Below are 27,521 nucleotides of genomic sequence, written 5' to 3' on the forward strand. Positions count from 1 at the left end.
ACTTGGGATTCACTGAAGTTCTTGGATCTGTAAGTTTGTTTCTCTACCCAATTTGAGGAAATTACAACCATTATTTCTTTTTCTTTTTTTTTTTTGTGAGGAAGATCAGCCCTGAGCTAACATCCAATGCCAATCTTCCTCTTTTTTCTGAGGAAGACCAGCCATGGGCTAACATCGGCGCCCATCTTCCTCCACTTTATATGGGATGACGCCACAGCATGGCTTGACAAGTGGTGCATCTGTGTGTGCCTGGGATCCAAACCTATGAACCCCGGGCCCCCGAAGTGGAGCACGTGCACTTATCCGCTGTGCCACCAGGCAGGCCCCCCATTATTTCTTTAAGGACTTTTTTCTCTGTTATTATCTCTCTCCTCTCCTGGGACTCCCATTACACACGTTAGGCCACTTGACCTTGTCCCACTGAAATTCTGTGATTCCATCCTCTCCTCTGCCATTCTTCAGTTTGGATAATTTTTATTGATCTATCTTCAAATGCACAGACCCTTTCTTCTGCCTTCTACAATCCATCTGTAAGCCTGTCCAGTGATTTTTTTTCATTAGAGGTATTGGACTTTTCAGGTTTACCATTTTCATTTAGTTATATTTTTAGAGTTCATTTTCTGCTGTCATTCTACGTGTATTCATTCATTCTGACCATATTTTCCTTTAAGTCCTTGAACATATTTATAAGAGCTATTTCAAAGGCCTTGCTGCTAATTCCAATATCTGGATAGTCTCAGGATTAGATTCTATGGGCATTTTTTTCCTGTTAATTATGGGTCACATTTTTTTTTGGTGTGTCTAGTAATTTTTGGTTGTTTATTGATCATTGTGGATGATATATTGTAGAGACTCATTCTGTTATCTTTCTCTGAAAGGTATTGATTTTTGTTACAGCAGGGAGTTAACTTGGCTGGACTCAAATCTAAATCTGTTACTCTTGAGTAGGCAGCAGCTGAAATCTCTGCTCAGTTCTTTCAACCTTCTAGCTGTTGCTTTTCACTGAGTTTTTTGGAGTCTCCCTCATACATGTACAGTTCAAGGGACAGCCAAGGAGCTGGGCACAGTTTATAAGCAGATTTGAGAATCTCTATCTGTGGCTACATGTTTTATAGGATTTATCCCTCACAATCCATTGCTTTGTCAGTTCTAAACTCCATCTTCCAACTCTTCTGACCAGTAAGACTGTGGTTTTCTGCGTGTGATCTCACCACCCTTTGATGCAAGATGAGGAGAGCTCTCAGAGGGAAAGCCACATAAACCCAGATCTCAGCCAGAGCTCTTTCCTTCTTTCAAGGGTGGAGTTTCTGTTTCTGTCTATTGCTGGTCACTCTGAAGTAGCTTCAAATAAATTTTTTCCCCCAGAGTTTATAATTGTTATTTTAGAAGTGTTAATCTGATATAAACTACTCCACTGTTACCAGAAGCAGAACTTCCAATTTCGTTATTCTCAAGGATATTTAACCTAACGATATTCATAATGATCATGAATGGGTGACTAGTAAAGATGGCATGAGGGTTGTATCATTCATTCATTTAATAAGTACTTAATGACATCTAGTTTGTCCCCAGTGTTGTGTTTGACAGGTGGACTATCTCTCAAGGACTTTTACCTTTAGTGGAGGAGACAGACCAATAATCACTGACGAAACAGTGGTAAAAACTCTGCCACAATGGCAGGCAACAGGGGTGCCATGCACCCCATAGGAGGGCCTCTGTGGCCCTGAGAGGTGGGGCATTCTCAGAGGAGGCGGGAAGTAGCCAGGTTGGAGGGTGTCAAGTGCAGTGGGAAAACACTCCAGGCTGAGGGGAGAGCTTGTGCACAGGACTCCAGGTAATCAAGGTGTGATCAAGTGTGGAGGCTGCAAGGAGCCCAGCATGGCTGGAATTTGGTGTGCCAAGGGGCAGAGTCAGATCATGAGATCCTGTGTGACATGCTAAGCAGTTAGACCTTCTCCTGGGGTCTAATGGGGAAACAAAGGGAAAAATGCACACACATCATGCTCTAAAAAGTCACCTTACTTCCATGAGGCAGTGAATAATGACTGCTCAGTCTTTCATACATGAATGAACGCCCTCAGAGTATGAGAAAATAGGTTCCTAGGTGGACTCAGTGATAATTATACTGCAAGGTTACCCAGCAAACATTTTGTAGGATAACTTTGAGTTAAAATCCAGCCAGCTTCTCCACATGAATTCATACATCTGATGAACATTTATGGAGAATCTACCCTGGGCCAGATAGGGGGTGACTCACTACGTCCTTGTCACACATCTCACAATGCAGACCCCGGCCCAGTGCATGTCTCATCGCTCAACTAGCTCCTAAGCCCGTGTTCCAAAGACCTAGCCCATCTCTGTTCACGCGGAAGGTCAACAAATATTTGTGGTTGGAGATGAAGCAATGTGGCATGTGCGCACAAAACGGGAACCAAATTTATTAAGGAAATGTGAAGAAAAGCTTTGATGTCAATCAGTTTGAGCCCATTTGAGGTGTCAAGTGTGAGGAGCCGACTTGAACAACCCTTCCAGGCACCTGTAGCTGTGCTCTCATGAGCTCCCTACTCTAGAATGGTCGGTTTGTCTTCTCCACGTGGTCACCTTTGACGCTGAGCGATTATGTAATGACTTCCTTCCAGAGTCTTAAATTCAGAGCTGCTCGTCCAGGCCTTGCTCTCCCGCAGGGGCCCCGAGGACAGGTTTGCATGACTTCTTGTTAAAGCACTTCTGTTAAAACATCAACTTCCAAAATTAACGTACTTGTCTTCCATACCACTACCTTCTTCCTCACCGTCTTGAGCCAATTCCTACAGTTGCCCTGGACAACCTCGCAAGTTAACAAATTCTGAATTTTTATTAGACTCAGCTAAGAAATGCATCCTCTCTTTAAAAGTCTGATTTTATCCTCATTCTGAATCTTTCCAGAAGTAAAACCAAACATATATCCTAGAAAAGAAAGGAGCTCTTCAACACGCTCCCTAACGTACACGAGAAGGAATCCTAACCGCGACGGCAAAGGGACCAAATTCTGAAGGACACACAGAAAGCTGATTGCCAGGAGGTTCTTGAGGCCACGAGGGGACTCCATGCCCTCTCCCCTCTGAACCTCCTGTGCCTGCATGGTGCTTGCTCCCCACAGATGGCCCCAAACTGTCCTGTCCAGAGCCCAGGACTGGAATTCGGGAGCAGGGAAGGTTGCCTGCGAACCTTTGCTGGGTGGCCCTCCTGCTGTTTCCGTGGTCCCTCCATAACGAAGAGCCTCTATCTAAATTCCTAGGGAATTAGCTTAATGACAGTGCATTGTTTCCTCCTTCATTCTAAGAAGAAGGGACAGCTGGGGACTTCTGAGTCGCATCTCCACGATGTGGCTGCGTCTCCTTATCACCACTTAATTTAGAGCATGGTCTAACGCCGGTGGGCACGCCCCACGAGGGCTTCTGTGCTTCACCACGGACACTCATGGCTCCCAGCAGCCCAGCCAATTATAGCCACTCTCTCCCTTTTCAGGACTTTTCTCTGCACGAGTAGGTTATCTATTCCCCCTGCACGGCACAGCTAGCGCTTATGAAGAGACACAATATTCTTTCCGAGGAAAAAGCCTATAATTAAGCGAGGTTTTTTGGGAAGAACATTCTGCCTGCTCCTCTCCCTCTCATTTTTTCATTTAACATATTTTATCAGAATGAAATGCCTTAATGAGCACAGAATTGCAGCTGATCCCAGCTGAACCTCGAAGTGCTCCACACTCAGCCTCCCGCTCCCCATCAAGCTGTATTCACGCTCGCCGTGATTTGGGCTTCTTTCAGGAGCAAGCTCCCCCGAAACACTGACAGGAAACTCATCAACTTCCTATAGACAGAAACAGGAGCAGAAAAGCACCCCCAACAGTTGTCTACGTTAGATAATGGGGGAAAAGGAAAGGGGCGAGAAGGTGAGCATACGAGAATGTGGGTGTACGTGTGTGTGTGTGAAGTGGGATGGTGTGTGTGGGCACACACGTGTGTGTGTGTTTGTGTGCATGAGTTTCTGGGCTGAGTTCTTACACAGTGACTTGGGGTCTATTTGGAAAAGACAAATCTTTTACAGAAACCGTAGTGGAAATTCCATTTGCTGAAGATGTATCTCCCCACAAGGATCTAGCTCAGCTTGGATGCCTGTCTCTGGTGGACACAGAGAGGGAAGGGCCATGGGAATGGCCTCCTTCATTAGTTGGAGAAACTCTGAACCCCAGGATAAGCCGTGCTAAGGGCCCTGTCAAATTCCACGTGCCACGGCCACTCCGGTGTGTGAGCCAATGGGCACCCAGCACAATGTCCACCACGGGGGTTGCTTCGTTCGCTCACTCACTCGCTCATTCATTTATTCAACAAACATAGAGCCTACTGTGTGCCAGGAGCTGTTTACAGCACTAGAGACTCGGGCAGGGCCTCTGCCTCAGGAGGCCTAGTCTTCCATGAATCAATAACAAACGTGAAGTCAGAGAGCACTAAGTGCTATGGAGAAGACACAGCAGAGCAGCGGGGTGGAGAAAGCCCAGTCTACAGAAGGGTTGGTAAGTGAGCTCTGACTGCTCACCGAGGGCCACCACTGGCCCTGGGCTCCTTGGCACAGTACAGCCATTAGTGAGGACAGGACACACACTGTTCTCATCTCGAGACCGTGTTGTGGCAGAGACCAGCCGTTCACCGCACATATTCCCCTTTCCTCCTGGGTACCGAGCTGGGCCACACCTCCCAGTGTCAATTAGGCATGGCCATGTGACTGGGTTTTGGTCAGTGAAATTCAGGCACAATGGATGCATGCCGTGTCCCAGCCTCGCCGACCCTGCGGGCCTTACCCTGGGGTCTGGAGTGACTTCAGCACAGAGCCCCCTCCCCAAACGACCTTCCCAGGAGCAAGAAGTGAACCTCCATTGTGCTAGGCTCCTGAGACTTTGGGAATGCTCATTATAGCAGTCAGCCAGCTCTAACCCACACCCGATCCTGCTGCTCACAGCCTGTTTTGGAGGAGACGCTCCTGGCTTGGAGGTGGCCTTCCCTACAGGGGCTGCTGGACATGTCAGGGTGTCCGTGGAGCAGATGGCAAATTCACTCCAAACCACAGCAGTGCTGCAGACTAGAAACCAGAAGGTGCTGCCCCCTCAATGAGCCGGAGTGGCTGGTGATGGTTTCCCAGCATCACTGAGATCGCAGTTTTTCTATCTGACACCTGACGCCACGGCCATGTTTCCTCTCCCCGCAGTTCCAGTTTAGAAATGCCAGTGGCAGAGAGAGTCTTCAGGAACCTGCATCTGCAGAGCCTTGAGAGCTCCTGCCGTCTGCTGCTCTCTCGGGCCAGATTTTGCAAGGTTCGTGTTAACCAGGGAGGGGGCAAATTTCCCTTCTTTGTACCTCTTCAAATTGGAAAATGCAGCACGTTCCCCATCAGAGCATGCAGATGTCACTGTGACGGCATGAGAAGAAATGTCCCCCATCACCATCCCACTGAGCCCATCGGGAGACCCGAGCCCTCTGCTGGTCTGGGAATAGTTGGCTCTTCTGTTAGTCCCGTCGCCAGCCCGGACTTCTCAACCCCTGAGACCACTGGACGTCAGTCGGGCAGAAAGTACAGAAGTGTCTTTTTCTCCATGTGCAGCAGAAGATGGAAGCAGCAGGACCAATGAACCCAGAAATCCTGGGAATCCTTGAGGGACAAGGGCTCTGCCCACCATGGCCTTCTCTCCTTTTGATACATTTTACAGACTTGTGTACGGTTGGGCACAGAGGAGAAAAGTTCTACATGTCCATGCTAGGATCATTAACCTGAGACACTCTGAAAGCCAGGACAATAGAATATTCCAGCAGTGCTAAGATGTCTGCCCAATGTCACGTGAGTACCCTCTGGTGTGTGAGCAGACGAGAGCCCTTGGTATTCATTACAAATTCACTCACCGTAACCTTCCTGCCAAATACCTGCGAGGATGACTTGGGCAGGTCTCCCTGGAATGGGAAATGAGTTGGATCCGCAGTTGTTAAGCTATGGCCCACGAGCCAAATCCGGCCCACTGCCTGCTTTTGTCAATAAAGTTTTATTGGAACACAACCACACCTGTTAATTTACATACTTATTATGGCAGCCTTCACACTAGCAAGGCAGAGTTGCAACAGAGGCTGGTTGGCCCACAAAGCCTAAAATATTTACTATCTGGCCCTTTACAGAAAAAGTTTGCCCACCCCTGCGTTAGATCAACAGTTGTCTACTAGAGGTGATTTTTGGGTGGTACCAGCACAGGCTTTAAATAAAGCTGAATCACACAATGAAAAACTCACTCCCTTTCCAACTGCTTTCAATCCTCATGACATTTGAGAGGAAGCCTCTGGTCCTAGAGTAACTTAAACACTTCATGATGTGCACGTCGTCTTTCCTTTCTTAACAAACTGAGGGCGGCCTTCAGGCTCTGAGTGTGGACAGATGACTACAGAGCCAGACACTAATAACTCTGTTTTCTGTGCCTTATGCTTGTTTTCAGTCAAATTCCATTGTAACAAACAATAGCAGCTTTTCTGTTGTGATCTAATTATAAAGTCTCCTTTTAGAATATATTTATTTATATTAAAAATGAATCACTAGAGAAAAATTCTAAGTAAACGACAAGCGATAGCCGGATGCGGCAAGTGCTGTGAGGGTGGTGAGGGCGTGAACGAAGGTGTGGGCCACAGGACTCAGTCGTGAGCATCCTCACCGGTGTCAGTGTGGACGGGGGGCTGGCAGACTGGCCTGGAAGACGTGAGTCCCTGGAAACCACACCCAGGCTGGGGCTTCAGTCCTCGAGGGCTTCGCTCAAGTCCTCACCTCCGTTTCGCGGTGGAATCTCCACTCTGGCAGGCCACTCACGGGCAGGTGATGGCCCAACTGCTCGCCTGGGGACTGAGGCAGGAGGGCCGGCTGCATGCGGTGAGTTGGAAGACTCTCCTGCGTTCGTCCTCGACTCACACGACCACCACACACGCACTGTACTTCTCACACCAGAGGGGCGGGCTCTTCCCCACACCAAGCGATTCTCTGCCACACCAGCTAGTGTCCTAGAGTTTAACTCAGTTCTGCAAGCATCTTCCTGGAGACAGTGTCGAGCCCACAGGGGAAAGGCTCTGTCCCACAAGACTGCCCCCTGCTCCCCCTTCAGATGTCAATCGCACACCCAGGTTGTCACCTGTGCTTCTGATCAACTGGCTACAGACTGGAGGTTCCAATGACCCCCTCCTCATGTCTGATTGCTTTGCTAGTGCGGCCCACAGAACTCAGAGAAAGATTTTACTTCCTAGGTCACTGGTTTATTGCAAAGGATATAAAAGGATAGGAATCAACAGCCAGATGAAGAGACGCGTAGGGAGAGGTATGTAGGAAGGGGCGTAGAGCTTCCATGCCCTCTCCTAGAACGCCTCTCCCTCATTGCCACATATTCACCAAACCAGAAACTCTCTAAATCCCATCTTTTTGTTTTTTTCTGGAGGCTTCAATACACAGGCATGATTGATTAACTCATTGGCCATTGGTGATTGATTCCATCCCCAGCCCCTTTCTCCTCCCTGGAGGTTGGGGGGGGACCCAGGGGAGGGGGGAACTAAAAGTTCCATCCTTCTAATCACATGGTTGGTTCCCTGGCAACCAGCCCCCATCCTCAGGAGCATTCCAAAGTCACCTCTTTGACATAAACTCAGATGTGGTTGCAAGGGGCTTGTTATGAATAATAAAAGACACCTTCATCACTTTTATCACTTAGAAATTCCAAGGGTTTTAGGAGCTCTGTGCAAGAAACAGGACAAAATATATGTTTCTTATTATAAATCACAATATCACACGCTACAGGAATGAAGGCAGGGTGATATTTAACGACCACGTCCCCTTGGGTGGGGGGCGTGTGGTGGGGTGTCTGATGCTGGAGACACAAAGACTGGGGGCCTGTGAGGTCTGCTGCTTCCTGTGCTTCACCTCTGCATTCTAGACACATACCCCATCTTTCTGCAGGAATGGAAACAAAACAGAGGCAAATCAGCTCAAGGAATGGAAACGACCCCTAATGATACTCCAAGGACCCCCAGTCCACAGAGTGGGTGAGGCTTTCCACAACGGATAGGAATTATTTAATGGGATTCTCACCATCATTTTATCAAATTATTGCTCAGATTGGGTTGCAATTTTCTTCAAAGGGAAGAAGAAAATGCTAGTTGATGGCCATGATTATTGAAATACAAATTTGTAAAATGAATTCTTCCTCCAGGAAAAACAACCTTGCGATGGGTGTTGGGAGCGCGGAGACACTAAAGGAATCAGCGAAGGGACCCAGAACTCGACTCTGGCACAACTGGAAAGAAATGTGAACAATCAGACCAAAGAAAGGGGTCAGAGGTCAAAAGCCATGACCCAAGTCCCCGCCCTTAACTCCTTCCAGGCACCAAAGCAGTCACTTGACAGGAACCAAGAGAGAGAGAAGACTCAACTCCATCGGATCGTGCTCTGATCTTTCTCTGTTCTGTGTAACACTTATCCCATTCCTGAGAAGGTGAGATCTTGACCTTCTCAGACACCAAATGCAGAGCCGTGTCCCTGTTCCAGCAACAAGCCCATCAGACCTGATTTACAGGATCCCAGAGGAGAGGCTGGGGCCCGAGCGAGACGGTCCCCACCCAGCAGGAGGCGTCTCCACTTACCCTCACAAGCTGCTGTGGGAAGGGCCCGCGGGAATTTTCTGGCACGTTGATGGGTGGGATGACCCAGTCCCGTTTCTGTCGCCTCAACCCGTTGGAGTTCTGGTGCTGGGGCCACGGCAACAGCGTGTCATCCGGCGGCTGAGAGGGGTCCAGAAGGGTGCTCTTCGTTCCTTTCTGCGGCATTATCCAGAGTGGGGAGAGAAGAGCCACAGAAGTCTGGTTAAGTTTTACACCAAGAAGAAGGTCTCTGTTAGAGAATCTGTACTATCCTAGATCAAGAAAGACTGGATGATGTTGGGAAAAGTGGCTAAGTGTTAGGGAAAAAAAAATCAAGCAAGACCCTCATCCATACAAAGAAATGGATTACAGAATTAAATGGGGGTAAAGAAACTATAAAAAAGAAGAAAATATAGTTAACTATTTAACCAGGAGGGTGGATCAGGGACATTTAAGCCCAAAACAATGGAAAAAAATCACAAAGGAAAGTACTAATACATTTTAATTTAAAACTCTTGTTTATGAAAACATATCCTAAAAGCAATTGATGAACTTGGAACACTTGATTTACAACGTACCTGACAAAGGGTTAACAGTTTCACTACGTAAAGAGTTCTTACAACTCAATAAGAAAAAAACGAATCTTTTTTATAACAGGAAAAAGACATGAATAGATAATTAACAGCAAAATAAATAAAAGGATCAATAAACTTACGAAAAATGTTCATGTCTTCCAATAATCAAATAATGCAAATTAAGGTAATTTATCCTCTTCACCTATCAAACTGACAAGATCAAACAAAATGAATCCTCAGCCCGGAGGAGTGTGTTGTGAGTTAGTCAGTAGAGGGAGATGGATGAGGGTGTGGGACGTGGTGTTAGACCTGGCGTCTTGTATTTACATGCATCCAAAGATTCGTGTAACATGGGGCAAGTCCTTTAATCTCTCTCAACTCCAGCTACTTCCTTTATAAAGTGGGGATGCTCACAAGAGCACCAAATTCCGAGGTCCGCTGTGGGTATTAAACTGAGAAGACGCGGAGCCCATGCCTAGTGGCAGGCCAGTGGGACTGCACGTTGGCTGCGCTGCCGCGGATGGGGCACCTACGACAGCCCTTCTGCCAGCAGTTTGCCAGCGACTATCAAGAGCCTCAAAAATGGTCCTCGCTTTTGACCCAATAACTCTGCAGGTGGAAATCTGCCCCAATGAACTATATGTGGAAAAAAATCTCTGTATAAAGATGTTCATTGCAGATGTTTTTATAATAATATTAAATATGTATAAAATGGTAAAAATACCAGAAAAAAACCTCTGGATGTTTGATAGTAGTAAATAATAGTTAAATGCATTATGACATGTTCATATCTTGGGATATTATGTAGTCATTCAAAGTTACTCTTTGGACACTGTGCCGTGAAGAAATGTCCACAAAATAATAGTAAGTGGAGAGATGGCACCAAAGTATGTATGTAGCGTGAGTCTCCATTTGTTTGTAAAGGACAGAGAAAAGATTGGAAGGAAATACATCGAAATGTAAACTCTGGTTTTCTCTGGTCACCAGTGAGTTTTATGCTATTATATTTTACTTTATTCCTTTTACCTCTCTGTATTCCTGAATGATATAATGTACATGACTTTCTATAATTAAAAGAGCCAACAGAACTCATGTAAACACGTGACATCTATGCATGTGTCACCTCCATCTTTATGTTCAAGGTGCCCCATCTGACATGTCTTAACACCATTTTCATGGCTGATGTTCATTTTACTCCAGGTCTCGGTGCCGGTAGCATATGAGAGTCCACATAGCAGGACAGACCTGGGAGCAGGACAGCCCAAGGCAGAGAGAACAAAGCTGGCTGGAGGCGTCTGACCACAGGCTGTCCCTCTCCAGTCCTGGCGGCGTCCCCACCCTCCAGCTGAGCTCCAGGCCCGGCAAGGACCCCCAGTGGTCTTAGCACTGCCCTCTGTGGACAGAGACCTTCCCCACTCCCTTTCACAAAAAAGATGCATGGAAATAAGTTAAACACATATAGACAAAACTGCCTAATTGATGCAAAAAAAAAAAAAAAATCTTATCTGCCCCGAATGCCTAAACTTAAAGCTACATAAATGGAAAAATCCATCTGGACAAGCCACACTCCCATGAAGGACCGCCTCTGAGACTTTCTCCACCAGGGTCCCAGCTGTCTCAGTGTGTGGAGCTCCTGCATTCAAGAGTTTTCAGCAATTAAAAACCAAAAGGCTTTCATAGGTCACTCCCCACCCTTCATCAGAAAGAAGCCACACAAGGTTTGTACATCCCTGGCGGCCTTGATTTCTGTGGAAATATGACATTATATCAGACTCATAGATGCTGCTTGTGACTAATCCTCAGTCCTCGTGACGATACAGGGTGGGGTTGTCTCTAGGTTCCTTGATGAGTTTCACAACTGCATTGAGGACAGTCCTGGCCACACATTCTCCCCTGCAGTCTGGTCACAGACTGCTGCTCTCCATTCCTATACGAGCAGCCGGTGCCTTGTAGGTGTCAAGCCTCCCTCGCAGTCTCCTCCTGACACTCCCTATCACCAGGTCAGTGGGGAGCGTCATCATCCCCGCTTTACCGGGGAGGCAACAGGGGGGCCTCAGAGAGGCCAGGTAACCTCTGAAGGTCACACAGCTTAGTAGGCAGAGGCAGAATTTCAATGCTGGGAGTCGGACCCCCAAGGCCAGAGCACCTGGCTGAGGGCTGCCCCTCACTTTGGGGGTCTCTTTGCCTGTGAGGTCGCATCCCCTTTACTGGTCCTCACATTAGGAAGTAGAGGGCTGGGCAGAAATCGGTACTCCCATGGAAGAAGTGGGGAACCGCCAGCACCCAGGACACCTGTGATAAAGCTCAGACCCGGAGAGAGATCTCTGAGTGCCCAGCAGTGTTGGCTCCCAGGGAGCTCGTCTGAAATGCAGTGTTAGTTTCCCCCTGGGATTTACTCCCTCTGAGGCGGGGCCTGCCCTCTGTGTCTGGGAAGCCCTCCAGGTGATGGATGTGCTTCACAAACGCACAACCTCGCCAGGATGTCCTCGACGCACAGGGCATTAGGCTCACCTGTCCCCAGGTACCTGCCTCAGGGAGGGGACAGGGTAGTGCTTGTTCTTGAGCAGGTCTGCATGAGGGCAGCCTGCCAGACTCGGCCACACGAACCTTGCACGAGATGATGGGGGAGCCCCAGCCACAAGCACAACCTCTGGGAGGGGTGCCGGCCAGCCGCGGTGCCCCCCACAGCTCCCTGTGTGATGGCGCAGAGAACACAGGTCTGCCTCACTGGGGATGCCCTGGCAGAACGTCCCCGGAGCCCTCTGCTTTCCAGACTCAGGACTGTAAAGGGTTTTCGTAGAGCTGTTTTTAAAAAACCCTGCTTTATCTTCATTTGCCGAGGATGAGCTTTCGTGGCGTTAATTTCCCGAGTGTTGTTTAAATAAATTGCACATATTTGCTACTATTTTAAAGCTGTGAGACAAACGTAATAACAAAATCTGGTGAAAATCAATGCCAGACCTGTGCAGGCTGCAGCCTGGAAGACGCACCCACTTCTCTGGGGGACAAACATCCGCGATGATTAGCAGTTACTGCGGGAGAGAAATCCCATTCTGAACACGGGACAATCCTGGACCCATTCGGAACACAGCGTGTCAACACTGATGCCTAATTACACTAATGACAAATAATGCTTCCAGTAGCTCTCAAAAACATCTCCTCACAGATGACACCTGCTGATTCTCCCGATTCATTCCTGTGTTCTGTATTTCTGAGCAAACAATGGCTGAGTGGTGGGTAATGATATGAAAGTGACCTCTATGCGACTGTCACTAAAAATTATATATGTGCATGCACACAAACAGGCGTATAGAGGCACAGCATATATGTACATGTACATGCACGTATAGACGTACACGTACACTCAGACAGGTATGTATACGTAGGTATGTGTGTGTGTATCTGTCCGAGTATGTGTGCTTGTGTATTATACACACATGCATATGTATACGTGTACACATGTGTGTGCGTTTGTATGTCTTTGTGTGTGTGTGTATAATATATCACAATTTTCTCAAAACTGAGAGCATGGCAGCGTGATGGGCTAGCCACACCCCCTCACCGGGTCATTATAGGCAGTTTAATCCAAGCTAGTGGTCTTGTAACTGGCGGGGTCGGGGAGGGTCCCGGCTGCTGAGCTGGCCTTTGGATCCAACCAAATTTGTACCTGCACATTTGCAGAACAAAGAGTATGGAGGAAATCACTTGGTCCAGCTGTTCTCTCCTTGGACATCTAAGAAGATGCGGTCGAGAGGTTAACTTCCTGGAGCTGTGACAGCTCGCAGGACCCCTCCCTGAGAATGTTCCCCAGAGCCCCCAACCTCAGCATGGACAGATCTGGGCTCTGCTCCCATAGCCATCCCCCATCTTGTGTTTTGGGTCCACACAGAGGCTGGGGTGCACCCTGGGCTGCGCCCTGTCCCTAAACCCACAGGCAATCCCGTGACTCTCTTTTCTTCCCGGTGCCCTTGGAGTCCGCCCAGGTCACACCCCGTTCCTCACCTTGCTCCAGCTCCTCCAGCTCCCCGATCCCACCTGGCTGAGCTCACGGCCCCTCCATTTGCCGGGGTGGTGTCCTCGTGTTCCAGACTCAGCTCATAGCACCTCCCGGGAGGCCTCTTGGATCCCCGAGGCCCGAGCACATCACAGGGAACACCTGCTCTGGTGACACCCCCACCCCCTGTCCTGGGGGCTGAGGTGTTCTCTTGGCCCCACACCCTGGGCGGCGCCACTGTCCGGGCATGGTTGTGAGGCACCACTGGCCACGCACTGGGCACGGAGAAAACTCTGTGGACAGAATTAAACGTGGAGTTCCACACACGTCTCCTGAGCACCAATAGAACACATGACCGGGGCGTAGTGTGAAAGGATGAGGTTCACAGTCGGGAGAAGGAGCCAGAGACGGGACAGAGCTGGGGGTGGTCACACTGAAGGGGGTCCTGTGGGGCACAGAGGGCAGAGGGTAGCGGGGGCTTCAGCCGGGAGACCTGGTGGGGAGGCCCGGCCTGGAAAGAGCTCTGAGTGTTCAGAGGGGTGGGCTAGGGGGCAGGCAGGCTTGAGGGTGTCCCAAGTAAGGACACTGAGGCACAGGGAAGAGAAAGGATTTGTCCAAATTGCCTGGCTAGTGTGGGAGGGGCCAAGCGGGGGGGCGGGAGGGGAAGGGTGCATGGGGCTGCCCATATAAGGGCAGGAGTGAGCAAGGCAGGCAATCTGATCCTGCCCGGGGGGATTTGTGGGGTCCTTTCTGGATGCTTGAGGTGGGGTTCCAGCATCCACCCCTTCCCTTGGTTTACTCGGGGTGGTGTGGGGGGGGGTCCCTTCCCAGAGTCCTCTCTGGCTGCGGGCAGGCATGAGAGTCTGGCCTGGCAGTCAGAGCCCGGCATTCCACCCGGCCAGGGGGCCTCCCCAGGGATGGCGCGTGACCCCTGGGCAGAGGACTATCCCTGGCTGCTGGAGGAGGAGGGCTGCCCCTAGATTAGGGTCTGACTGGGGCAGGTGGAGGTTCCCCCAGCCCCCTCCCCCTGCAGGCTCCTGGTCTCCCACCCACATGGGTGCAGTGCCCTCCTGCCTTCCCTGCCTGCGTCTCGCCCCCTCATCCCTTCCCTGCCCTCTGAACACCCCAGCCGCCCCCTCTTCCCCTGGCTTAGTGCCACATGAGAGCTGGTACCTGCCCAGACCACTCTAGGATGGCGGCTTTGGCCCTCGGCAGTCCTCACGTGGCCTCCTCACGGGGCTCTGGACATGCAGTCCATCCTCGTCCCTCCACAGGCTCTCTTTTCTTTCCACGCTTGCCGCTACCTGAGCCGAGAGCCTGGCACGCGCCTATGGGGGGTGTTGTCTGTGGGCTCCCGACATGTGGCAGCATGGTGCAGGGCTCGCCTGTGTCTTTCCCCAGCCTGCACCCCACGGCCAAGCCCCGGGGCTCGGCTAGTAGTGAGTGCTCCGTGTACAGCCGCTTAAGGGAGGGAGGGTGTGCACATGGAGTGGACAGAGCCCAGAGGTGGAGAGAGACGGGCCTGATGACAGCGTTTGAGCCCTGAGGCCGTTTCCCCCGAACATCTCATAAATCATCCCACCACACCTTTTCTTGCTTAGTTGAGTCTGGGTTGGGTTTGCTGGCCCTCAGGACCCCTTGGAGCCCTGACCAGCCAGGAAGGGGTGACAGAAGGGCTCCTACAAGGGCGCCTTGTGGGGGCCAAGACTGCTCAGGTGCCCAGGTGCCATGGACACGGTACCTGCCCTGCCCAGCACACAGAAGGGAGCATTTCCCAGAAGGGGCAGATGGAGGGTGTGGAGTGCACGGCCTCCTGGGGAGACATGTTTCTGAGGTACAGTCTGCATGGAGGCCATACTCTCATTTTCAAAGCCCTAAATCTGTCTGCTTCTTGATCAGCTTTTATTTACAAAGCGTTTCTCATTTCAAATGGCCTCTCCCCACTGAGTCTTCATCAGCTGTGTGTAGCATTGGATTCATTCTGTAGATGGTGCTAAGACTGGAACCGAGGGGAGGAGCTCCCTTAGGCTGGGGTCCCAGCACTGAGCATAGGACCCTGGAGGTCTTTTCCTGCCTCTGGGCCTCAGTTTCCCTGCTCCCGGGGCTGGATGACCTCTGTGCTTTGGAGTCACCCAGACAGCTAGGGTGTGGGCAGTGGGCTGGGCACCCTCCTGGAGGTTAAGTGACCTCACTGCTGAGTGACACTGATGCATGATGGAGCCACTGCCTTGAAGGACACTGACTTTGTAAAGATAAAGCAACTTCTTGTGCTTGCGTGGGCTGGGTGGGCTGGCCCCTTTGTGGAATGTGTATCCCACCCAGTCTGTGGTAAGTGGAGGAGGGGTCTGGGGAGCCCAGGACAGGTGGTCTTAAGATCTTCCCGGGTCAACTCGTCTCTAGTCCCCGTGTTTCTCTCTTGGCAGGTTTTCTGCACCAATCTCAAATGCAGGCATGGGCTCTTGCCAGGGATAAAGGGGCGAGGTCCTCACACTCAAGATCACATCAATTGTGATTTAGGGGAAGAGGCGGGAGGTGAATGAACTCAGGAGGACAAAAGGGGGGTGGGAGAACAAAGTGTTTCCTGTTTTCCTGGGCAAGCTGCTTGTCGCCACATCATTCCCCACTCTCTCCCCACCCCCGGCCCAAACCTGCACCCCAGCAGTGACCTGCGTGCCCCTCTCCTGAGGCTGGCTCCTCACTCGGCACGTCGCTTTATTTTGCTGAGCTCCCCGCGGCTCTGCGCCTGCGAGTCCTGCTCTCCTTGTAACGGAGGCTTGTTCTCGCGTCTGATTATGAGCGTAATTGAGTGTGACTTCTAGGTGAGCTCTTCAGGGATGCCTCAACATTAGGAAGAAGCTGGGTCATTTCCCTTCCATCATCATCCACAAGTGAAAGATGAATAATGCAAAACTGACCTGGGGCAGGTTTTAAATTATCACCTTTTCTTTTTTTTTTGAAAAAAGAAAAAAAATAGTGCCAGGGGAAGACTATAATCACATGCACCTCCTCCAATCTACATGCAAAAAGTTACAATGTATCATAATTTTCTATTATCCAGCCATTCACCTGTTAGGAACACAGAATTATGAAGAGCCAGGCATGAGCGCTGGCTTTTAGGTAAATGGGCTGACTCATAAGACACTCAGAGGCGAAGCTAAGCAGGGAATACAAATAATCTAGGGTCTGCCTTCAATACAGAAGCTCGCTGAGCGCCTTCCCTGGGTGTGCCTTCCCTGCCCTCTTGGTTTGAGGTGGGTGTGAGTTGGTTTGCAGTTGAATAAGCAATAAGTAGTTTTCCAATTTCCTTGTGATAGGAATGCAGACGGAGGGTCCCGCTGCGCACCTTCCTGACCCCACAAATCAGGCTCTGCAGGTGGGGTCCAGGGTCTGCATGGTTGACATGCTCCCGGGGCCTTAGGAACCAAGTGTGAGCTCCATGGTGCTGTAGATGTGGGTGAAATGCCTCCTCGACGCACGGGACGCTAGAGAAAGGGCAGTGAGTGGCCAAGGCCAAGCGAAGAGGCCTCTGGAAGAGAAGGGCTGGACGGGGGAACTGCCAGTGAAAACCCAGGGCCCTGGAGCTGATGGGATGGGAGTGGGGCCTGGGTTCCCAGCACAGCCATGAGGCAGGGCGCCCTGCCCCTTCTGCAAAGTGCAGTGGGGTGGCGGCAGTGAGCGTCTCTGTTCTCTGGGGAAAGCAGCTCAGCAGAGGCTGTTCCTCAAGAGGTGGTGTGAATATGGAAATTTGTCTCAAAATTCCCAGATGCCAGATCCAGAGTGCATTTCTAACGAGCACCGAGCAGCCCCGGCCTTTGAAGATGGGGTCCCAGAGGACAGCCTGACATCACCAACAGGCCGTCCTACCCAGTCGGGTACTGGGCTAACCCACTGGACGTTTCCTTAGCACCTTAAATTCCCTCCACTTTTGAGAAGACAGTATGGGCACAAGTCCACCTGATTTGATGCAGCGATTTATGGAAACATTTTCAAGTGAGTTCCCTGTGGGACACGCCGTCCCGGTGCTGTGACCACTGATGTCTGCGAGGCCTCTCCTTAATCAAGGGACTCTAGGTCAGCTTCCCAGAGCGTGCCCTAGCGCCCCCCCCAGATGTAATCATTGGCTTTCATTACCCCAGACGGTGCCTCCTTGGGAAGGTCCCTTGTGCAATCTAATTTCCCCGATTGGCAGTGCAGCCCTGTGGACCCTTAATGCTGAGAGAGAGCTTCTTCAGAGCGGGAGCCTGCGGTTGCCATTTGCATAAGCAGATAATAAGGGAGAGTTGCTCAGCCCCTGTAAAGGAACGAGGTGGGGCAGCAGGGAACTGGTTCTTTTAACTTCCTTGACTTCCCTGCTCTCCTGGTCGTCCAGATGGGGCAGTAAGCAGAGCCCTGCTGTGTGTGTTTAATGCATGGCTGAGGGCCGGGGCATCACAGGAATTTCACCGGCATCTGAGCTTCATGTGAGAGGGGAAGTGCTCGGTCTGCAAATGCAGGGTGAATGAAGCTCTCAGGAGGGAAGGTTCTGGGAGCTCTGACCCTTGATATAAATCCTGGAACCCTGATGAAGCCCCAAGCTTCTTTTTTTTTTACTACCACAAATAAGCAGCCCTCACCTTGCACTGCACTTAGCAGTTGCCAGAGCATCCAGCTGGCACCTCTTTCCTTTCGACCAACCTGCCTCTGCTGGAGCCAGAGCATCCAGCATCTGGCTCTCGAGGCACCTGCGACTTATGCACAGAGTGACCGAAGAACCACTGACATGATCTCATCTGACCATTCTTGGACGGCTCTAACGTTTGGGTAAATAAGTGGTCAACTCCAGCCATACAAACATGACTTAGGGCCTGGTGTTCCCAGACTACTGATTTCATAGGGATCTGTAGTCAAAATGAAACACTTGGGAAACGACATGCCACTTCTGCCTTGTGAATTAACACAACTTGTGTTGGAACAAGGGTAGATAAGATTTATTCCCCAAATATCGATGTTCTTTATGACTCTTCTCTATGTCTCTGATTCACCAATTTTCCTGTTTTCATTGCTTTGGGTTAAACATGCTTCAATAAAGGAAATAACGTGGCTCCCCCCATTCTCCCAAATGTCAAACCAAGCGCTGACTTTCACTGAAGATAATTAGATTTCTTTAAAAAACCAAGACACTAACATCTAGACAGAGAGTTCATTCCTCTACCTCCTACTTCTCTTTCAATATACATTTGAAGAATGGTACATTTTGCTTGCCTGCAAGCATGTATATTTAAAATACTTAACTAGGGTACTGTCTGCAGCCTTCTGGCTGGTTTCCGTGGTAGCTAAGGACGGACAGAATAAAACAGTATTTAACCAACACAAAATAAAGCAACAGAAAGATATCTCCATTCTCTAACAAATAGAACACACAAGCCATTCTAAATAAACCTTTGCACATGTTCGGTTCTGAAAAGGCACTTAGTGGATTTTTCTTACGTCCACGACACTACTGGGGAGATGAACGTGCTGTCTTCGACCTCCAAAGCACGACGGTATTGCCTACTCCTGATCTCTTCTAAAGAGGGGAGACCGTTTTGAGAATTCCCATGGAAATCATACAAACAAAGATTTTCTGAGTGAAATAGCATGATTATTTCTTCATGGATCCGTTTGGAAGGAAAGTCTTCAAGCTAACGCTTCTGCACACACTGCCTGCTGGGCGGGGCGGTGAGGGAAGCCCCATCCCACCTTGCTCACTGACGCCCACGATAGCTTAGGAAGGCTGGGGCTGGTGCCGGCCTCCCGTGCGCCTGGGGAGGTGGGGGCGGCGAGAGGTCCAGAGACCTGCCCAGGCTAGGGCAGCTGTCACTGAGGGGCTGGGGTCTGGACTCAGGCTGTGCCCCTGCCCAGTCTGCTTGGGCCCTCTCTGCTCCTCGCCAGGAAGGCTGGGCGTTGACACGGGGGCTGGGAAGTCACCCGCACACTGCGGTCCTGACACTTGCCTCCCATGTGCGCTAAGCACATGGGCCATGGACTCTGCAGGTGTGAGCTGCCCTGGGGCAACAGTCGAGACACGGTTCTTTAGGGAACTTCAAGCAATCGCCATCATCTTGTGGAAAGGTTTGCTCTTGTTTCTAAGAACGTCAAAACCACATTTCTCTTGACGAATATCTCAAAGCTCCGCCCTTGGTCCCCTTTAGCCTTGTCTACCCCCAAAATGAAGACACAAGACAACGCTCCAGACTGCACAGACCCCGGGAGCAGGCAAGACGGAGGAGTAAGCAAAAGCGACAGGGCGGCACATGTGTGCAGTCATCACGGCTTTACGGGCCACGATGAGGATTGCCGTCCAAGCACAGAGAAGCTGGGAAAGGGGACTCCAACCTGTTTGGACAAGCCCCGTGTGCGTGTGTGTATGTGTGCGTGCACACGTGTGTCACTGTCACATGCCAGGGCAGGTTGCTCAGCCATCCTCACCTCCCTAGCACACCAAGGGCTCCAGTGCCCCAGGGTCCCCACACCTGGCTCTAGACCAGGTCTCTCCGCCTCAGCACTGCCGACACGCACTGCAGGGTGGCGAGCAGCACCCCTGGCCCCACCGGCTCGATGCCAGGAGCACCCCACCTCCTCCCGTGGTGACGACCCAGAATGTCTCCCAGCTTCTCTTCTGAATGCCCTGGTTGAGAACTTGCTCTAGAGAATCAAGGAAATTATGTTTAGTTAGAAACATCTTAAACAAAATTACTCTTCAGTTTACAGAAAAAAACACAACCACAAGTAAAAACAAAATTTAAATTAGCAAGTGAAGCCAAAATGTATTACTTTTTCCAGAGTCATTAGCAGTGGAACTGACTAGAATCGCTCACATTGGTGTCATTTAGTGAGAAAAATGACCAGTTCCGTCAGTGTGGATGCGGGAAGGCCTCGGCTTGGATGTGGGCGAGGGTGTGACTGAGAGCCTTAACTCAACCTGCCCTCAGTCAGCGGTCCTTCCGGACATTTGCTCGGGGGGGTTCAGCTTCATGATCTACTGCTGTCCACTGAGCGGCGTGGGGCCTGTGGGACGGGCTGTGGGCCACACCAGCCCCCGGCGGCGGGGGCCAGGCTCACAGGCGCACCTGTCCTTGGTGGGTGTGCTTTTTGTGGCTGAATGTGCCATGACCACTGCACTGTTGTTTTCACAAAACATCTTCTTCAGAAATAAGGACTTTATTTTTAACCAAATATCAAATGGGAACCACACACCTGCATGCATGCATGCTCACACACACACACACACACGACGCACATGCATGCACGCACGCTCACACACACACACGCACGCACACTCACATGCACGCACACCAGCCCCTACCAAGAGCTATAGGACCCGAGTGGAACTAACTCGGGATGCTTAAACCTGAAACACTGGAGGCGGGTGAGGGCCGCACCCCGCCGCACACGCATGTTTGTGCCGTCCTCAATGCTCATGAGCACACGCCCTGCAAGGGGAGGTGGCAGATGGTCTCAGCTCACTTGGCCCCTGAGGAGGCTGCATGTAGAGATGTGAGACCCAGTGCTGGCCCCTCCTGCACCTCAGCCCAAGCTCAGATGGGCTGCGGTGAGATTTCACCCCAGGACTGGAGAAGCCCAGGCTGGAGGAGGCCTTGGTGGCCGTGTGACCCACGCTCGGCTTACAGGTGGGGAAATCAAGGCCCAGTGAGAAAGGCACCTGCACAGAGCCACCCAGGAGGTTAGCCGTGAATCGGAGTCTCCCACCTTCCAGGGCAGTGCCTGATCTGCGCCCCTCATCATCTCTGAGAGCTGCCAGGGGCCGGGGCCGGGCCGCCTGCACAGAGCTCAGGAGAGCTGGAGAGAGAATGTAACCACAGCTGTGACGAAGACTGGGATGGGAGCGACGAGGCACTGACCGCTCGGGGAGCTCAGGAAAGCTCCCCCGAGGAGGACGTGCCAACCAAGCAGGATCCGAAGGAACAGTGGGGGATACACGGGCAGAAGGAACCCGTGCAGGGGCCCCGGGTGGGAAGGAGGCAGCCAGGGGCCTTGGAGGCACTGGTGGGGCTGGGAGAGAGGCAGGAGAGAGGGCACCGTGCTGGAATCCTGAGTGCAGAGTTCTGTGGGTTGAATCATACCTCACAAAGGGGAGCAGAGATGGGGGTGATGGCTGGGAGTGGCAGGGGCAGGGAGGGCTTCTATTTCATTTTTATATTATTGCAACATTTTGGTTTGCTCTGGAGAGTGTGGGTACAGGGGGGAGATGGTAATGCTGGAGGGTGTCCCCCAGCAGAGGCCAGGCCGATCCTGCAGAAGAGGCAGGACCATCACCCCCGTTATGAATGTGCAGGCAAATCGGATAGATTTGGTGGTGGGGGTTGGCTTCGTGCCCTCCAAGGGCTTTTATTTTTTAGCAAAACGAGAAGCTGAGAATGGGGAGGTGCTATGAGGGAGCCAGGAGGCAGAGGAGGTGAGTACGGGGTGCAGGACCCCCCGGAGCAGGGAGGAGACAGAGGCCAGAGCACAGTGAGTGAGGGGGCAGTGGTCCCCATGAGGCCTGAGGGGGAGCAGAGGCCCGGCCACTGGGGGCCTAGATCCCACTTAGCCAAACTGGGCTCTGATGAGTGCCCTCTCCCTGCCCTGCCACACCTGAGACGGAGCAGAAAGCAGGCTGGACCTGTGCTGGCCGACACTCATCCTCTCACTCCCCTGCTCTCAACCCTCCCTGGGGCCCCAGCACACCTGAAAATGAACGTGAACACCTCACCAAAGGCTGTCTGGCCTCGGGACCTGCCCTGCACCGCCTTTCAGGTCTCAATTCAGATGTCACCTTCTTGACCCCTGGACAGAGCAGCAGCCTCTGCCCTCTCCCCAGCCTGCCGCCTGCTCGGTACCCAGCGTACGTAACTCACCCCGTGTGCAGCACTTCCAGCCTGTGCTCAGCGCTGGCCGTACTCAGTGCTCCAGTCTGACGCCGCCCTCATGGGAATGCTCCCAGTGGTGCCCCCACATCTAGAACAGAGCCTGCCGCAGGGCTGTGTCCAGCATGGACCTGTGAACGCTCAGTCATCATTCACACAGTGGACGAGGGAGCGACCTGTGGTCTTTCTGACACACCGGACTCCAGAGTCCTCAGAGGGCGCCCCTCTGCTCACTCCAATCTTGTGGTCATGTCCTTGGGGAACAGGAGTCAGACAAAACAGGTTCCTCTCCACCCCACCCCACCCCAGCTAGCATGGCCGGAAGCTTCCCTGCCTGCAGCGGCCGCTTTTGCTCAGGCCCTGTAGCTCTCCACACTGCCATGGGAATCTGCAGCCAGCCACCTGCGGGTCCTTGTTTGCTCCCCCCTTCAAGTGTCATTGAGCCGGTGGTGCTTCGGGCAGCGTCCACACTGAGGTCCTACCGTCCTGCACTGGGACAGGCCGGGGAAAGTGACGGAGGACACGTGACGTGGAGTGCCCTGGGGCTGTTCGGCCTGGCCGAGAGACCTGGGCAAGCGCAGATGCCCCGGTCCCTGGTCCTCTACAGAATGAAGGGTGGGCCCAGACACCTGCTCAAGGCCATTTGCAGCCTGAACATCATCTAAGTTCCACCCTCTCCACTCTGCAATCCCACCCGTCCCGGAGCAGCAGCAGCCAGCTGGAGGAAGAGGAAAGGTCGGGTCAGGTGGTTCAGCCCTCGGGCTGCTCTCAGAAACTGCAGAAAGATGAGGGAGGCAACAACGCAGGCCAGTTAGAATAATCCATCGTGCCTTCACACCGACAGAGTTAAAAGCTGCAATAAATTTGGGGAGTTTGCTCACCCACTGAGATCTAATACCGACTACCCCTCACCTGCCGGGGCTGATGGGCGGTGGTTGCGACCTCAGGCTCTGGAAGGGGAACGGCCTTCTGCCTGGCAATTTGTGTGGGTCTTTGACTTGGAGGAATGCTCATAAATATGTGTAAACACTCGTTTCTCCAGCCCCCACGGTGTCAAGTCTGTGCCTGAAGCAGGCCCCGTGTGCGGGCGGCACTGTCCGGACTGGCAGGAGCGTGGGGGGGATTAACACTCCTTACAGCAGCCCGCCATCGTCCCGAGGAAATCGGGTGCACTGGACGGTGTCTACGAGCTTGCCACCCACACAGTTGGTCGTTTTGGGCGAGTTGCTGTTTCTCAGTCGCTTTGAGGCTGCCTCTGGAAAAGGATGAAAGAACCGCCTTGCTACCTTCTGAAGACGCGCACTCCACTGGGCACACGTAGTGACCTTCTGGTTGCTTTCCCAAGGTGACACCTTGCATGGAAAGCCCCATGTAGCCGCTTCAGTTAAAACTCCCAAATCCACAGTGTTGGGGTTCAGCCCTCTGGGGCTCACGGAGGGCAGGCACTTTCCTCACCTGGCCAGCTTCCCCTCAGGAGGCCGCATGTCACAAGTGGATGGCAGGAATTGGTTCTCAACCAGGCCTCTCTACCCCCTCATCTTATAACCAATCCAGGAGTCCATGGCGATACCAATAATGGGCTCCTGCCCATTCTCAGGGGTGGAGGGGTGACGGTCGTGGGGATAGGGGGAAGACCGTGGGGATGGAGTGGTGACGGACGTGGGGATGAGAGGTTGATGGACCTCAGGGCTTAAAGAATCGAGGTCTTGGCAAGATTTGTCCGCGCAGGTACTGGAGACCCGAGTGGCTGCATGAAAGGGACTTGAGGGCATCTGGAGTGCTTGGTGGGATCCCCGGCTCGAGACTCACATCCCGCCTTTGGGGGGCTACACAGGCTGTGTCTACACTTGACTGGAGTTGAGTCTCCATCTCAGCTGGAAGGCACTGCCACACCCCCGGTGAGTGAGTGTTCTGGGGCCACCATACAGAAGCACCACAGCCTAGGCGGCTTCAACAGCACACATTCACTGTCTCAGTTCTGGAGGTCAGAAGTCCAAGACAAGGCGTGGGCAGAGTTGGTTCCTTCTGAGTGCCGTGAAGGAGAATCTATTCTAGCCCTCTCTCCTGGATTCTGGTGGTTCCGGCAACCTGTGGTGTTCCTTGGCTTGTAAAAGCATCACCCCAATCTCTGTCTTCATCTTCACGAGGAGTCCTGCCTGTGTGTGTGTCCAAATTTCCCCTTTTTATAAGGACACCAGTCACATTGGACTAGAGCCCACCCTAACGACTTCACCTTAGCTAATTACATCTGCAAAACCATATTTAAAAATACGGTCCCATTCTGAGATACTGTAGGTTAGGACCTCAACATATGAATCTCAGGGGGACACAATTCTACCCGCACACTGCGGGGGCAGAAACCCCGAGGAAAGAACGGGCGCAGCCTCTGGCTCCCGTCTGACTACGGGGAGCTGCTGGGCCGAGCTCATCTTTCACAAATGCTGACGCACCATAAGACCCAATATTAGTTTCATAAACAACAGTTTCTTTTTTGCAAACTGTCCCCACAGGTCCCACTGCCGCTTTCAAGTGCCACCGCAGCCCGTCAGATGACTGCCGAGCGAGAACTTCATCCTCAGTATATACTGTTGGGCTGGAATACGGCTCTGATTCCTCAGGGGCAACTCAGCGCTCCTGTGGGAAATATGTGACCTCAATTGCATTTTCTAATTGAATTGCTATCAGCTTTCCTGCAAGACTGCAGAAAAAAAAGGTTCTTCCAGATTCTAGCACTGCTTGCATTACCCACAAAAAGACCGACTTTAATAGTTGCTAAGAGAGGGAAGGAAAAGGAGAAAAGTTGCCAAGTTTTTATGGTTCACCTGACTGTAAAGCTGTCAGTTTTGCCCAACTCCACAGAACTGCTGAAATGACGGCCAAGGAGACTGCACTCGAAGAGACCTCGACGTAAGAGAAATGAAATTTACGGAACTGGGAAATTAGAGGGTCCCCACACGACAGTCCTCGAGGGATTTGCTTCAAGGCTTCTTTCTGTAATAGCTTCCCGGGACTTTTAACACTGCAAACTGCCCTTTTGAAGGAGGCCGTTTGTGTTGCTAGAATCTTCTGCCAACAGAACTCCTGCTCACTGTGTCCCCATCTGAATTTCACCAGTTGCTCCACATTGTCCCCAATGTTTGGTACTAACAGTCTTTCTAAGTTTAGCCACTCTGGTAGGTTTTGGGCTTTCATCTGCATTGCCCTGCTGAGGGTGACATGTCCTCATGTTGATCCACCACTAGGCTCTCTTCTTTGTGGACAGTCCATATTTAAGGAAGTGAAAAGATAAGCCAGAGCATGGGACACTTAATGATTGACAAAGGATGCACATCGAGGATACACTGAGAACCTCAAATCACTACGTAATGGCCGATGACCAGATAAAAAATTTCCTGTGTACTCCGTGCCTCCTGTGTCACGTGTAAGAAAGCTTTCCCCACAACCTCACCCTCCACGTTCTCTTCCAGTCATCTTGTTCTGTCTTGCACACTCAGGTTTACAATCCACCTGGAATTGATTTGGGAATGGTGTGGGGTTGGGGTCATTTCACTTTTTCCCCTTAGGGATAACCCATGGGCCCAGCAAAATTGATTGAAAAGACCATCATTCTTCCATTATTCCAAGTAGAGCTTGGCAAACTTTTTGTTAAGGGGTCAGATAGTTAAATATTTTAGGCATTGCAGCCAAGAGGGGAAATCGAGGCTATTAACATAGGTGCTTATACAACCATTTAAAAATGGAGAAGCCGTCCTCAGCTTGCAGGCCGTCAAGAGGCAGGTGGCAGGTCAGATGTGGCCCGCATGCTGTAGTTTGCTGACTCGACTCCAGAGGTCAGAGGCTACTCTCACAAAACACCAAGTGTTTGCGCCACGTGCATTTGACAAGGTTGGTCAAATCCTATATTAAAGTGGGTGAATTTTGTACGAAAGTTATACCTCCACGAGGAGGATTTTTTTAAAACGTTAAATATTTTTCTTGGGCTTGCTGTTCTGTTCCATTTGTCTGTTTGACCATCTTTGCTCCCAAAACACACCATTTTAATTTCCGTATTTCAGTGATTTTCAAACAGGGGCAGTGTTGCCCCAGGGAACATTTGGCAATGACTGGAGAGAGCTTTGGTTGTCTGTGGGGGTGGTAGGTGTGCTGCTGGCACCTAGGGGGTGGGGACCAGGGATGCTGTTACACATTCTACAGTGCACATGACGCCCCACCATGGAGAATGATCTGGCCCACTAACGTCTTAGTGCCTGAAAGGCCAAGTCTTCCCATCTTTGTGTTGTTCTAGGCTACCTCTGGCTCTCCGCACTTCCATGAAAACATTTGAAGTCAGCTCTTTACCCTTCTATAAACAAGCAAACAGCAAATAGGCTGGGAGTCTTGTTGGGATTGTGCTGAATCCATAGAGACCCTTGGGTGGAACTGACATCATCTCAGCACTAAGCTTCTAAGTTATGAGCAGGGCACATCTCTCCACATTTAAAGGTCTTCTTTAATTGTTCTCATTGAGATGGAAGGGTCTTATAAATTTTTTGTTGGATTTATTCCTAGTTATGTGATCCTTTTTAATTCTATTGTAATTGGTAGCTGGTCCAAATTTCATCTTTAACTATTTAGTCCTGGCCTGTACATCCAGCACCCTTGATAACCTCACTCATTAATTCCAGTAAATTATCTGCAGATTCTTCTAGATTTTCTACATTCACAATCATACAAGTTACAAATACTATTAGTTCTATGGATTCTAATTTCTTTTTGTTGCCTCACCTCATTGGCTTAAAGCTCTGGCGTGTGATGTAAGCACGTCCATGTCCTACTTCTGATCTCAGGGAAGGCTGTAAGAATTCCAACAGCAGATTGGATATTTGATGTAGGTTTTCCTAGACACCCTTTATGAAGTTAAGGATGGTCCCTTCTCCTCCTAATTTGCTGAATATCTTCATCCTGAATGGGTTAAATTTTAACACCTGCTATTCAGATGATCATGTGATTTTTATCCTTTACTCTCTGTTGAATTACATGGATTAACCTTTAAGTATTAAACCAACCTTGCATTCTTGGAACAATCAATTTGGCCATGATTTTCCTATGTAAATATGGATGGGTTCAAGTTTGTTAATATTTTGCTTACTTTTTTTTTTTCTGTCTATTTATGAACGAGACTCGCCTTACTGACACACTCTCTCCATGTTCTTTCAAGTTTCTTCCCGGTTCTGGAGCAGCTCCTGCCGGCTTTAGGCAACATTCTTGCTGGGTTTGAGTCAGCAGAGAGCTTGCTCTCTCTGCTTTCTGCCATAAGCGGATACAGGTAGAAGTCAGAAGTCTGCAATCTGGAAGAGGGCCCCCACTGAACTCAACTGTGCTGCCTTCTGATCTCAGACCCCAG

At 50.9% G+C, this 27,521-nt stretch overlaps 1 protein-coding gene across 1 annotated transcript in view; it reads right to left on the reverse strand.

Annotated features, from left to right (window-relative positions):
• The window catches only part of CDH4 (cadherin 4), a 634,999-nt gene that overhangs the window by 162,065 nt on the left and 445,413 nt on the right, over window positions 1–27,521 (reverse strand). Inside the window, exon 4 of the mRNA XM_058562376.1 lies at window positions 8,688–8,861. Coding sequence (XP_058418359.1) covers window positions 8,688–8,861 — 174 coding nt within the window. The remainder of the gene's footprint in view (window positions 1–8,687; window positions 8,862–27,521) is intronic.

This window comes from Diceros bicornis, chromosome 19, assembly GCF_020826845.1.
Source record: "Diceros bicornis minor isolate mBicDic1 chromosome 19, mDicBic1.mat.cur, whole genome shotgun sequence".
NCBI lineage: Eukaryota > Metazoa > Chordata > Mammalia > Perissodactyla > Rhinocerotidae > Diceros > Diceros bicornis.